Raw genomic sequence first — 14,164 nt, 5'->3', positions numbered from 1 at the left:
GTGGCCTGTGTCAGGTGATGGTGGGGGACAGGGTGCTCAGCTGAGAGCTGGGAATGGTTCCTGGAGTCTCTTTCTGATGAGGGTGAGAGCTGCTTCGTTTGTGCTCTTCCCTTCTCCTTCTGCTTCACCTATGACTCTTGCTCTGGGCTGTAACTTCTTTCCCTCTCACCTCTGCTGCATTCCCCAAGAAAAGTTTTAATCTGCATTTTCTCGCCTAACCCTGCCTGTCCTGGGCTGAAAGCTGGTGATAAGCGTGTAGCTCTCTCGTTATGGGCTTTAATGAAGGAATAGCTACAGCCTACAGAGCTGCCCCCTGTCATGGACAACCTGCGGCTTCCAGACGTATTTGCACAATCCCTGTTTCTCTCCGCACCTGCTTACATCCCTCCTCCTGGGGGTGCCTTTGCTTTGGAGGATGCTTTGCAGGATGATGGGAGGTCACACCAGATTCCTCCACAGCTCTGACAGAGCGAAGGGCTGAGGCTGAGCCCACAGCTCGACTTTGGGAGCAAAGCCCCTTATGTTGTTTCTTTTACAGATGTGTTATGGTCAGTGATGCTGGGATGCGTGACCCTGATGGACACAGGTGTGCCAGCAGAAGCCTCTAGTGCAGAAGGGTTATGGTGAAAGCGGTCCAAGGGAAGTATGGAGTAGGCTACAGCTGTGACAGTGAATTTATTAGCTTAGCAAAGGCCCTGCTAGCAGGATTTCACTGGAATTGTTTTAATCTTGGTCTAGTGTTTTAAGTGTTAACTCCTTCCTCTGCTGGCAGCACAGGTCGGGGAAGGACCTGTGGAAGGACCATCTTCACCAGTCCTGCTGGCCATGGGCTCTGGTGGTGTCTTCTGGCAGCTTCCTGTAAGCCAGCTCTGCTGGCTCAGGCCTTGGCAGTGTAAAGAGACAGAAGCTGGTCCTTAAGCTGGGTGAGATGTTCGTCTGTTCAACACAGTGTTACTCAGGGCCAGTTTGTACAACCTGCGCATGAGATGAAGCATCCCAATGCTGAGATGCCTTTTTGGGGACCTGGTGGCAGGCATTGTGCAGAGGGACCTGGGACTGTCAGTGAGGCTGAGGAGATGGTGCACCTTACACTTCCAGTACTTTGGCTCTATAAGGCCACTTAAGGAAAATTAGATGTTTTGCCTTCAATGATACATCTTCCCTAGGACTCTGTTCTCTTATCTTCTCTGTTTTCCCTGTGTAGAAGGTTTATTCAAAGAACCACAGACAAATTTAGGTTGGAAGGGAGCTCTGAAGGTCTCTAGTACAACTGACCTCCTGCTCACAGAAGAGCTTGAGACTGTGTTGTTCAGGGCTTTATCCAGTTGAGCTTTGAGGACCTGCAGGGCCAGGGAGTCTGTGGCCTGTTCCCAGGCTGCAGCTCTCTCCTTTGGAGCGTCACCCGCTGTGCCTGCAGCTTTCCTCTCCAGCTGGCTGTGGCTGCTTGTGGGAGGTGTCCCAGGACTTTGCAGTAGGTGGTCCGACACCCTCGTGCAGCATTTGCTCTCCAGACACCAGGCATTGCTGCTAAGACCTCTGTCTTCACACGAGTAAACAAAGCAAGTTGTGTTAGTGTACCTAGACTTGTTGCTCCTTCCTCTGTTGCAAAGCCTTGACACTTAGTGCTTGGGGGAATCTTGGTCTTCTGAGAAGATGTGAGAGTATCCAAGTGGTTTCAAAACGTCCCCAGGATGGCATTCTGGATGGATGAGCATACTCCCGTGGGTTGTCTTAGAGTTTACTACTAGTACAGAGATGTTGGGTTAGCAGCAAATAATGCTGAGAGCCGAGGAATGTTGTCAAGTACCTTTGAAGTGTCACAGGGAGTCTCCTGGTAAACCCAATTCCAGACAGTTCTGCAAGATTTCTGAAATTTGTCCTTCCTCGTGCACTTTCTTGAAGCTGAGATGAAGTTTATGGAATGCAAGCTCAAAATCTAGTTTGGTCATTCCTGCCTTTTAGGAATGAACAGGAAACTCGTGGTGCTGGTTTGCAGCAGCATCTGCTCTGTGTTGATCAGGTTTTCTTTATCCTGGGTGACTCCTATACTAAATTTGAGGCCTGCACCCTAAGCTGGGGCTCCTGCTGTAGAAAATTCTAGTGGTGGTCTTGGTACCTCCTGGCTTTGGGACTATTAGAAAACCATTGCTGGTCTTGAGGCTCCTGGTGATGTTCTGAGAAGGCCCTTCCGTTTCCTCATCTACCAGTTCCTGTTGTGTAGACAGTTCCAGTCACACGTGAAGACTGGCCTGAGGGGGACATGGTGATAGCTGCTGCTGTTTGCATTCTAATTGAGAGAACAAATAATACCTTTGGAGATAAGAGACAACGGTTCACTGAGCCCTGCCTGCAGAGCACAAGCTGAAGAACTTGACTAGTGGCATCTGCAGTAGCTGTAGCTGACTTGGAGAGGGTCACTGAATGCTATTGTAAAATCTCCAAGTCACAGAGGGTTTACACATCCCTGGGTCAGTTGTTTAATTAATCATCTGCAGTGTTAATCTGCAAATAGCTGTTTCTGAGTTTGTCCAGCTTTGGCTTCCAGCTTTTTGAGTCCTCATGTGCATATGTCTGTGTCTCTGAAGAGTCCTCTGCAGTAGATCTTCTTACCTTGTGTTTTTTTCTGAGATGGGTTGTGTCTCCCCATTTCTTTTCAATGAACAAAATAGGTTTATCACTGGAAAGTGTTTTCTGAACCATGGTTGATTCTTAAAGCCGTGGGATTCTTGCATTACTGTGTCAGATATTCATTTTTATTTGAAACATCTCATTTCTTCCAGTATCTGTCACCAAGTGTAGACACTAGCCAAGAACGAGACAGTAATGGTGTGATGTGGTACTGTGTGCAAGCAGCGCTGTGCTGAATGTCACCAGTGGGCTTGGTGCTCTTTGGAGACCGAGTTTGGGCTGCCAGGTGGGAGTGCAGGGAGCTGCCTCTCCAAAATCACTAATGAATAACAAAATCCTTTCTGATCCTTTCTGGAGAATTTTGACTGGACTGAAACCTGGTCCTTAGCAGTGTGCACTGCTAATTCTTCATAAATTTGTTTGCTTTAAAATGAGTTAATGAGTCTGTAATAAATATTTGCAGTGCTTGAATCTGGAAAGCTGTCAGCTGCCCAGATAAACTCCGGTAAGTCACAGCAATGCAGTTTGCTTTTGCTGTATTTGTCACTCAAGATATAATATTGATAATGGAGATCTGTTGACTGAAACTGTGCTTGTAGGACGTGGTATTATTTTCTTAATGTTTTGTTGATAGAACTGTATTGACCACTGTTGTTTTTGTTGAGAAATACTAATTTTGGTGTTACTATTTGTTCTAAAATTTGGTACAAAATGTAGGAACTTCCTCCAGAGCTCTGCTCAGGTCTTACAGATCTCAATTAGCTGGGATGTTGATTTAAGTGTTTTAAATTTTGTGTTGGTTGGTTAACGCTTTTCATATTTCAGATGATCTCTAATAGTGAAAAAGATAAATCCCTCAGCCTTCAAAAGTCTTGAAGATCTGAATTGGTGTCCATGAACAGAAGTCTAGGACAGGTACCCAAGCAGTTGCTGTTCCTTTGCTAGAGGAAAGCGGTAGCTGCATGGCAGGAGAGACTTCTGAGGTTTTCGCTTCATCATGAGGGAGTAACAACAGTATTTTTTTTTTACTGTCTGATTTTAATTAAATGTTTGATGGTAGCTCCTCATTTTTGTAGGTAGGCCGTGTATTCCCCTGCTAACAGTTATCTGAGGGCACTGAGATGTGAAAGATCTGTGCAGTTACAGCACCACTGGTGCCTTTAATAAGGTAGATAAAGTCCCAGGTAGTCACTTGGTATACTTGAGTGTCCTGGCAGAGACGTCTCACTCTGAGCTTCCAGGTCTGAGAGGAGATCCACGTGCCCCCTCTTTGGCAGCAAGGGCAGGGCAGGTCTGGTAGTCACACATGCTGGATTTGGCAGTCAATGTTGTGTTCTATGTCAGTCCTGCACACTGGGGGAAGATGCTCGCCTTCCCATCACTTCTTTGGAAACTCTTGCATGCTACCTGAGAAGCACTCTGCTTCAGAGCGTTGTGCAGGGGACTTTGCTCCTTGAACTTGATCTTCCTAGGAATATCTGTTACTGAATACTCCAGAGAAGACAGTGCTGAGTCTTAAGTAAGGAGTTTCAAAATGTCCAGTAGAGCAGTTGTATCTGCTGTAACATGCAGGATTTCAGCACAGTGCCTCCTCCTTGGCCGAGTCATGTTCCAGTGTACTCGCCTCACTGCCAGGTATGTGGCTAGAAAAGAGGAAGATTTCAAGCAGACCAGTGACCAGAGCCCAGTGACTGAGCTGTGCATTAGATAGTCCTGGAATAAAAAAGGTGATGACTTGTGGTGGCTCGTTTCAGCATCTGCCAGAAATAATAAGCTATTCTAATTCTGTTGGAGAAAGTGAGAAGAGACTTTACCAGAGGTAAAGTGCATGTTCAGTTGGCAGCTTAACTCACCGTGAAGCTCAGCAGAAAGCCCAGATGAATCCGAATGCCCGGGGCAAACAGAAGTAGCGTTTCTTACCCTACTGCAGCTGGGCAGCTTTAATTTCCTGAGGTTGAGTTTGACTTCAGAACAACCCATGGAGCTGGAAAGCATCATTCTGTCCTGTTGCATGAGCTGCCCTCTTCATCCTCGTCAGCTGGCAGTTGAAAGCCACTGTAAAGACTTCATTGTCAGGGAAACAGAACTGCAGTGACAAGCAGGGACGTTCCTTGCTTCCCCACTCAAACTCTTTGTCAGCATCACCTCCTTGGGTCCAGCCTCAATTCTAACTCCATCAGCTTTTCCACATTCTTATAAATACATCAAAAGTCAGTACTCCCTGCTCCGTGTTGCCTTGTCATGGAGCTCTGCTGCGGCAGGTTTAAAATAAACAAAAGGCAAATACTTTTAAAAACTAAATGTTAGGCTGCACAACGTATTGCCACAGGAATTTTTGGAGGCCCAAACTATAAATTGGTTCAAAGTGGGATTAGGCAGATTCACAGAGGATTTACCCAGTACAGACTCCTAACAGCGACAGTCCCAGTGCAACTCAAGCCAAGCAGTTCCTCAGCAGCTGATTACCTCTTGGTTGGAGGATGTGCTGAAAAGGAAGGTTCTCTTAGGTACATTTCTTGTACTCTCTCCCCAGATAATCATTCTTGGTGTGAATAGGAACAGGATATTTGAATATGTCGTCCTTTCATTTGACACATATGAGATCCTCTATTGCTCTGGAATTGGCTCATTCTAGAAACTTTGTCTCTTCTGTAACTAAAGAAAGTGAACAGAATCACCAGAGTCTTTAGTGGTGAAATTTGCTGAGCATCTCTGAAGATTACATCTTCTGTAGTTTCTGTTTGTGATTGTGGGAACAGTGCTTATCTGCCACTGTGAAACAGAAAATGTCACTGTGCTTTTAGATAAAATAAGGAGGCAGTAACTTTGAACTCCAGCTGTAGGGTATGATTCCCTAAACTCCTCCTTAAGTGAGTTTCAGAAGTTGGGTACATTCTCTGTCTAAATGTGTCCTGTTTAGTTCTGAGTAAACCATTTGTGAGTGAGACTTGGTTTCAGAGGGAAGGATGTAACGAAAGAATTAATCAGGCATCACCAGTGAAATTACTTCAGGCTTCCTCCTTCATTGATATAGATGAGTTATGCCCATAGTAGGCCCCAATAGACAGGAGTACTGAGGCTTCTGCTTCAGGGCTTAAAACAGTGCCACATTTAGGATTAGAATGACTCTAATAGGGGGGGATAAGGTTGGTGCCACATCTTTTGATTCTAGTGCCTTCTTTGTAATGTCTAGTTACAGGCTGTTTTGGGGAGGTGATGCTACTTCAAGTCTCACTCTGCCTCACAACTTCTAGGCTCAAGTTCCTTCTCCCTTTCCCTCTTCAGGTTTGTCAACCATTATCTCTTTGTGGGGCTATAATTAGTTTTTAGCCAATATTGAGATAAATGCTTACTTGCTTAATCTCAAAGTCTTGCCCTTTCTGTCTTATGATAACGTTGACCATGAGGAGCTGGGCTTTGTCCCTCTGAGCATCACATCTTCCTGTGCAAGTGCACTATCTGTGCCCTGCAAAGTCACTCTGGTCTGTTTTCCTGACTCGGTGTTGCATGCTCCTGTCTTCTTTGCTACTTGTTCTTCCTCTTATGGCTGTTTTTAACATTGTGGGCTTTACCACCTTTCTTCTTGCCACTCTCCAGAATTCCTCCTAGGTCTAACTTAAGCTTTTCCATTTGTTCTTTGTGTGAATATTAGCCCATGTGGCTTTGGGGCTATGCTGTAGCTGCAGTTACACTATAACATGGTTTATATCTGTCCTCTGCCAAAATTCATGCATCTTGTCATCCCGTATTTTGTTCGAGGTACAGGCTACAGAGCTGTAACGGAGTCATTTCTGACTCTATGTTTAAGAGAAAAGATACTTCAAAAGTAAAAGCTGTGTTAGCTCCATGAGAACAGATCAGGAGAAAGGACAGAGCAGATTATTTGGGTCTGGTGAGACAGAGAGGAAGGCAGGGAGGGGGGTATTACACACCACAGAACAGCTGTGTGAAGCCCCCTGAATTGTCACTCGAGTAATTTCTCCTACCCCGCTGTCATTTAGCATGAGCAGGTCTGTTTGCTGTGCTGTGTGAGGTGTGTGGAAGCTGTAGAGACCCAAAGGTCTGCTGTACCAAACTGCTGCATCCCTCTGCTGCTGTTTGGCTTCGGAGTTTTGTAACCTCATGAGTAGATGTGATAGATCTGCTGGTATCCTGGTTATGGCCAGCAGTGTTACTGGGCCTTGTTTTACTCCAGCAGTGTTCAGAAGAGTGGAGAATTCATGTGCTGTGTTAGACTACTTTTCGTTAACTTGCAAGTCTCTCTCTCATTTCCAGTTGCTGTCTTCTAAATGGATTCCAGTGAATTTTCGGGATCTTTGGACCCCCTATCCTTGCCTGACAAACCACTTATTGGTGACCTCCCTGCTGACATGGAGTTTGGGGAAGACCTCCTGGGCTCCCAAACAGCTTCTACCCAGGAAGTTTCAGTTCTTCAGCCCCCTGACTGGGATCAATCCAAGCAAATAACTGCAGAAGGGGACTTGGACCTTCTAGTGAAATCAGACAGCCTGTCTGAACGAAACAAATCAAACGACCTCGTTCTAGATAAACCTAATGTCTTGGATATGCTGGAGAAACCTGTTGTCTTAGATGACTTGGATAAAACTGCTGACTTGGTGGAATTAGATAAATCGAAGGGTCTGGATGGGCCGTGTAAGGCACATCCTTCCCAGGATGTGGGGGATGAACCAGCGGACTCCTCTGCCCTCTCTAAAGAAGGCCTTGTTCCAGAAACAGGGAAAGAAGGGGAAGATGCACCAAAAAATGATTCTGGGGACCTAAAGGAAGATGGTGCTGCTGCTAATCCTGCACTGTCTGATGACAATGCCCCTGAATTGCCCCGACAGCCCGTTCCTGACTCTGGAGACCTCAGCAGTGCCCCAGCCACAGAAGAAACCACAGCACAATCCTCAAGTCCGCCAGTGCCACCCCCCCAACTCAGTCTTAAACAGACAAAGAAGACGAGGTTGAAGGCACCAAGGAAAAGCTCACCCATGCAGAGGGAAGGGCTGGCACGGGAAGCAGAGGTGGAACTGAGCCCAAACAACAGTACTGCAGCTTTGCCCTCTGAGCCAACAAAGCAAAACCGGGCAGAGGAAGGGAACAACTCCCTTAAAGAAAGTAGTGTACTGAAAGCACAGGAAGCCTCACCACCAGCAGGTATGTGATTATCTCTGCAGAACTTGGCTTCCTTTTGCTCAGGAGATCATCCTGACGAACAGTACTGAAGCTGGAGTCTGTTTTGCACTCCAGCTTTTCCCATCCTCCCCTGCTATGGTAATTATCAATGCTACTGATGGGTTAGATTTGGCGAAGGTGTCTTGCTTACAGGGAAAAATTCTCTGGAAGCTGCTCCCTTGGTGCACACAAGCTCTTGCTCTGGTTTTCATAGCTTTAACTTTGATTTTCAATGCTTGTGTCAGCTCGGAGCTTCACTGATAAAGCTGCGGTTGTACATCAGCTTAGCTCACACTCTTCATCACTGGATGAAGTATTTGCTGGAACTGAGGATCACCAGGAGAAGGTGTTTCCAATAGGCACAGTCCCTCTGCCCAGGCTGGCAGTCCTCAGGAGATACTCAGTCTTGGTCAGAAGCAGTTGAAGGCAATTGCCTGGTATGCCTCCCCCATGCAGGGAGGTCTCCCTCTTACAGGACTCCTCCCAAGCTGCTAGTTTGGATCTCTAATTACAGGTGGTGGATTTAGAAGCTTTCTTGTGTTTGATCACTACCAGAGCTGTGCTTTTTAGCCATGACTGTCTAAAGCTTCATGTGCAGACTGACCCAAAGGGTGGCTGCTTTTGAAGAACACCTGTACTCTTCTGTTGAAGAAGAGCAAGATATCAGATGCAAGCTTCTTTTCTGCTTCTGTTCCAGGAGAAGTCCTGTCCCAGAAGGGAAGCGAGCTGCCAGTGGAGAAGGTGAGGAGAATGCAGTCAAGTACGTATGCTACTGGAGCATAGAGGGCGACTGGCTGTTGTCAGACTCCACGAGGGACACTGACTGTCTTATCACCCCTCTGGGAAGGAGTTTGCATGTCTCCTGTGACAGAGTGATCCCTGTGCACTGCCACTGTGCTGTAATGTGGTTTCACTGTGTCCCTGCTACCCCAGCTGGAATGTCATTCTCATAAGCCTACTTCCCCTTCTCCCCATCTTGACAAATCTGGTCAGATATCCATGGAGTTTTATCCATTTTCAGACTAGTTATTGGGAAAGCAGATCCTAGAAGTTGGAACTCCACCATAATTTGGGATATTTATCCATGGTTGTCCTAGCAGAGGGTTAGCCTAAGTATTTTCTGAATGTCTTCTAGGAGCAGAAAAGAAGTGAACGAGCCAGAAGATCAGAAACTTCCAGGCCTGAAACTGTGAACTCCTCTGAGAGCAGTGAGTAACTAGGCTGGCCAATGCCTGTTTTCAGACAGAGACCAGGGCCCAGGCCTGTTGTGGGGAGGTGGTTCATGGTGTGAGTGCAGTGGGAACTCTGGAGCTTCTGTGCAGACCTTCCTTTTACACAGGACAGGTCCCTTCACCCTATGAGTCTTCATCCTGGAGTACTTGCCTCGCTTTCTCAGGGCACTTAGGTTGAAGGAAGGGCTGTAATATCTTTACAGTGGTATGTGGACACCAAGCACCAAGTAATAGGATGAGACTCTGGGCTTGTTCCCAGGAAATCCATCTTCCATCTCCTCAGGCAGGAACTTTCTTCCTTTGTCTCTATGGCAGCAGGCTGTCTAAAGGAAGGTTGCATTTTGGGGATTTTCCTGCAGAAGTACGTGAAGTCTCTGTTCTTTGAGATGCTGAGTGTCACCCCGCTATTCCCTAGTATTTGTGTGTTGCCCCTTCATTGCCTGCTTGTGTAGCCTCTGCTGGAGGCTAGGGTTCCAGCTTGTTCCCTTTAAGGTCTACTGATTCTTGAAGGGTTTTCTGCTCTAACTGTTGACACTTTGGGCTTCTGTGCAACCTTGGCAAATCATGACTTCCTAGACAGGAATTGTACTTAAACTCAGTTTGCTTAAAGACCTCCTGACTCATCTTCAGTTCCAACAGAATATCTTTTAAGGGTCCATTTATGATTCCACTCAGACAGATAAAAAGCACATAGAGGGACTCCAGAAAGGTGACCCCAGAAAGCCCCAGCATGTGTCTCATGGCAGAGACTTCTGTCTCAGTTCCTGATGAGGGATTTCTGTGCATCTTTCTCTGCTGCTTTGCAGTTCCAGTCTCTGACGAGGACTCTGATGCGATGGTGGATGATCCCAACGATGAGGATTTCGTTCCTTTCCGTACCCGGCGCTCCACTCGCATGTCTTTACGCACTCAGATGGCTCAGCGAGCTGCCCGCTCTACTGTCACCAAGATGACTTGTGCCAACTGCCGGACCCCACTGCAGAAGGGCCAAACTGCCTACCAACGTAAAGGGCTCCCTCAGCTCTTCTGCTCCAGTTCTTGTCTCACCACCTTCTCCAAAAAACCACCTGGCAAGAAGATATGCACCTTCTGTAAAAAGTGTGTGTTCATTCCCCTTTCCTCAGTGCTTCTGTGCTTGTGACCCCATGCACCTGCCCCACAGCCCTGCCTGCCAGTCCTCATCCCTGTGACCCTCATGCTTCCCATTTACCCATGTCACTCTTGCCCACTGCTAGCTGTTGCCCCATGTCTTCCTTCGTGGACTGCATATCCCTACACCCCCTTCACTTTATTGCCTCTCCCTGCCTGTCCCCAGGCTCAGTGCCCCATATCCCAGCCTCCTCTCAAAACAACCTCCTGCATGCTCTGTATTCAGACACTACCCCTCTGGGCTGGGACAGAAGCTGCTGTGGGACAGTTCTTGCCACCCTTTTGGGACACCAGAAAGTCTCATGCATTGCAGTGTGCCATTCTGTCCCTTCATGTCAGGAGTGGTGTGTCCCTGCACTAACACATCCCTTCCTGATCCCCAGGGAGATCTGGAACACAAAGGACTCTGTGGTTGCCCAGATTGGTTCAGGTGGCTCTTTCCATGAGTTCTGCACCTCTGTTTGCCTCTCCCTCTACGAGGCCCAGCAGCACAGACCAGCACCTCAGTCCGCAGATGCCTCAGACACCAGCCGCTGCAGTGTCTGCCACAAACCTGGTGAGGTAAACAAATCCCTTGTTCTTCCCACGTCCTGGATGAGGTGTGTGTGACCTGCAGCACTTGGCCCTGCCTGGGACCATCACAGAACGTTTGCCAGCTTCTCCCATGGTGTGAGGCCTCAACCCCTGAGCTGGCTTGGACTCAGTCTCAGGTCCTTCCTTGTTACTGTGAACCAGCCCTTATTCCAGCAGAAGAAGTACGACTTCTGCTTCCCGCCACCCTGAAGCTCATTGCTTCCTGCCACTCTGCTCTCCCAAGTGTTCTGCTGACTTTGGGCGAGGGAGGCCAGCCTGAGCTTCCAGTATGGCACTTGGTCACCAGCTTCCAGTATAGCACTTGCCCGAGTTTTAGTGTAACAGCCTGTTTTCCTGATGGCCATGGTCATAGTGGTGCACACACGTCGGAAGGAGGCACGTGGTGGTTTGGGGGAGTGACAGCAATGATGTCTCTGCAGATCCAGCATGAGGTCAGCAATGGGAATGTGGTTCACCGTATCTGCAGTGACGCCTGTTTCACCAAGTTCCGGGCCACCAAGGGGCTGAAAACCAACTGCTGTGACAACTGTGGACTTTACATCTACAACAAGGGCTTGCCCCTGGAGTACCTCTTCCATGAAGGCCAGCAAAAACGCTTCTGCAACTCTGCCTGTCTCAACAGTTACAAGAAGGTGTGTGGAGTCAGCTGCCTGGGGTGGGGAGTCTCCGTGGGCACATAGATCCTTTGCCTGATGTGGCACAGGACACTTTATGCAATAGCAGGTGACTTGAATCCCCTTGGCCTTTTATTGATGACAAAATATTTAAAAGATAGCTGTGGAGAAACTTTGAAGCAGCCAAACAGAATGTATTTATTCTGCCTGGGGCCCACCTTGGACCTGAGCACAGGTCAGGCACTCAATGAGCTGGACTGTGCAGTGACACTGGTACATGCAGTTAGCATGGGCTGGCTTCTTCTGGATGGCTCCCCAAAGCTTGGCTGGGTCTGTTCCTCTGTGGCCTGGGTGGGCTTCGCTTAACTGTCTTGATGGGATTGCCAAGCTTTATATTCCTGCCAGGGTACTCTTGAAATGAGGTGGTGAGGCGCCAAAGGCAGCCTTTTTTGCTACCACCACCTGAACCTGCAGACTGTGAGCCTGGCTCTGGCATCAGGTGTTCCCTGCAGGAGAGCTGACCTGTGGTGGATACAGTGGGGTGGGATATGAAGGTTGGGCCTCACTGGCTGTGATGGTCTCCCTGACAGCTCTGTTCTGCTCTGTGTTTGCAGAAGAACACTCGAGTGTACCCGTGCATGTGGTGCAAGACGCTGTGCAAGAACTTCGACATGCTGCCCAATGTGGATCGCAGTGGCAAGATGGGCCTGTTCTGCTCCATCTGCTGCACTACCTCCCATAAAGTGAAGCAGTCAGGCTTGGTTGGTAAGAGCACCTACATACAGGGAATCAGTCACCTCTCCACTCTGACTCCTTCCTTGGTACTGTTTATTGCTTGTGGATGAGAATGGAAAGAAGGCATGTTGCTTGCCTGGGGAGGAGTCCAGTGAGAGAAGTGGAAGGAGATTTGGAGAGGGATGAACCCTTGCAGTGTGTAGACATCTTAATACTGAGGGCTAGTGTACACTGCTGTTCTTGAGAATGCAGGAAGCAGTTGTAGTGCTGTACTCTGCTGGCATTGCCCTTTCTATTACATGGAGTACCAGGGTGTCCAGGAATGGGTGTGGTCTCTGGTGCAAGTATTGCAGCCTGTTTTGTCCAAATTCCTGTAGAGCCAGGGTCACTTTCTCGAACCACTCTGCTCTCCATCTGTGCTTAACGTTTCTGTCCTAGCAGAATCTGGTGCTTTTAGTTTCCTGATATTCTTATCCCTTGCTTTTCGATGATAGCTTAACAGATTGAGGATGAGAGAGTAGCTTGCATGCCATCCTCAGAATCCAGTCCCATATCTTGTGCTGTTGCCCTCACCAATTCCTATCTGTTTCATCAGGTCCCCCTAGACCCTGCAGCTTCTGCAGAAAGAGTTTATCTGAACCCTGCTATTACAACAAGACAGACCGGGTTGTCTACCAGTTCTGCAGCCCCAGTTGCTGGACCAAATTCCAGGTACTGAAATATTCTTCATGCTGGGCTGGGCCATAGAGCTTATGCCTCCTTTCACACTTAGCAGAGGCTCTACCTTCCTCAGGTTCCTCAGGGAGGGTCCATAAGGAAGTCTCTGCTGGAGCACAAGAGTTGCAGTGGCTGTAGTTGCCAATAACTCAGTCTTGACCCTCTCTCCCTCCTCCTCCGTTGGGATAAGCCAGGCTGTAATTCCCTCCTGTCTATCAGGTTATGCCCAGCGGGAGCGCGGTGCAGAGCTATGTGAGTGGTTTGGGATGTAGTTGCCTTATGAGAGCACGAACAAAAGCATAAGTAGCAAAGCACAGTGGGCACCTGCTAGTAGGGTGGAAAGGGACAGAGCTGCCCTCTGACCCAGGTGTCACCAAGGAACATAAGTCTTCTAGGATGTGTTGTCTCAAAATTTACAACAAGCAGGCCTGGCTACCTCATGTTTAATAACGCTCAAAGCCTTGACTGGTGTTTTTTAATCTTCTGATGTTGAGTTTCAGCATATGTGAAATGTTTGTGGTATTCAAAAGCAACTGGAAAATATTAGTTTTGTACAGTTGTCAAAGAACAAAGCAACAGCCGGGAAGACCTGGGAAACTTAGGCCAGAACATGCCTTGGGCAACTGAGAAAGCTTGGAGAATCCAGAGGCAGAGAGTTACTGGCAGTTGCAGCATTTGGTTTTGGTTTTATATTGGATTTTTTTTTTTTTTTAATAAATCCTTGATGTAATTCTTTGCTGAGATCACAAATGGTGTTGGTAGGGTAGCTGAAGAGTTTTTACAGTTGTAGGCTTGGTAAGATTTGAATCATAGAATAGTTTGGGTTGGGACCTTTAAAGGCCATCTAGTGCAACCCCCCTGCAGTGAGCAGGGACATCTTCAACTACATCAGGTTGCTCAGAGCCCCATCCAACCTGACCTTGAGATTTTCCAGGGATGTGGCTTCTACCACCTCTCTGGGCAACCTGTGCCAGTTTTTCACCGCCCTCATTGTAAAAAAATTCTTCCTTATATCTAGTCTAAATCTCCCATCTTCTAGTTTAAAACCATCACCCCTTGTCCTATCGCAACAGGCCATACTAAAAAGTCCCCATCTTTCTTCTAGGCCTCTTTTAAGGCTGCAATAAGGTCTCCCTGGACCTTCTCTTCTCCAGGCTGAGCAACCCCAACTGTCTCAGCTTTTCTTCAGAGGAGAGGTGTTCCATCCCTGCGATCATTTTTGCAGCCCTCCCCTGAACCTGCTCCAACAGGTCCATGTCTTTCCCGTGCTGAGGACTCCAGAGCTGGACACAGCACTGCAGGTGGGGTCTCAACAGC

The 14,164-nt window shown here is 47.8% G+C and overlaps 1 protein-coding gene across 1 annotated transcript in view; it reads left to right on the top strand.

Moving 5' to 3' along the window:
- The first annotated feature begins 6,917 nt into the window (after positions 1-6,917).
- Positions 6,918-14,164, top strand: part of ZMYM3 (zinc finger MYM-type containing 3) — a 21,707-nt gene continuing 14,460 nt past the window's right edge. Inside the window, exons 1-8 of the mRNA XM_010170860.1 lie at positions 6,918-7,788; positions 8,504-8,547; positions 8,942-9,014; positions 9,845-10,136; positions 10,571-10,748; positions 11,201-11,413; positions 12,010-12,160; positions 12,726-12,841. Of these exons, the coding sequence (XP_010169162.1) occupies positions 6,918-7,788; positions 8,504-8,547; positions 8,942-9,014; positions 9,845-10,136; positions 10,571-10,748; positions 11,201-11,413; positions 12,010-12,160; positions 12,726-12,841 (1,938 nt within the window). The remainder of the gene's footprint in view (positions 7,789-8,503; positions 8,548-8,941; positions 9,015-9,844; positions 10,137-10,570; positions 10,749-11,200; positions 11,414-12,009; positions 12,161-12,725; positions 12,842-14,164) is intronic.

This window comes from Antrostomus carolinensis, unplaced genomic scaffold (genome assembly GCF_000700745.2).
Source record: "Antrostomus carolinensis isolate BGI_N321 unplaced genomic scaffold, ASM70074v2 scaffold20466, whole genome shotgun sequence".
NCBI lineage: Eukaryota > Metazoa > Chordata > Aves > Caprimulgiformes > Caprimulgidae > Antrostomus > Antrostomus carolinensis.
Note: the sequence above shows the minus strand (reverse complement) of the source record. Positions and strands in the feature narration are given on the sequence as shown.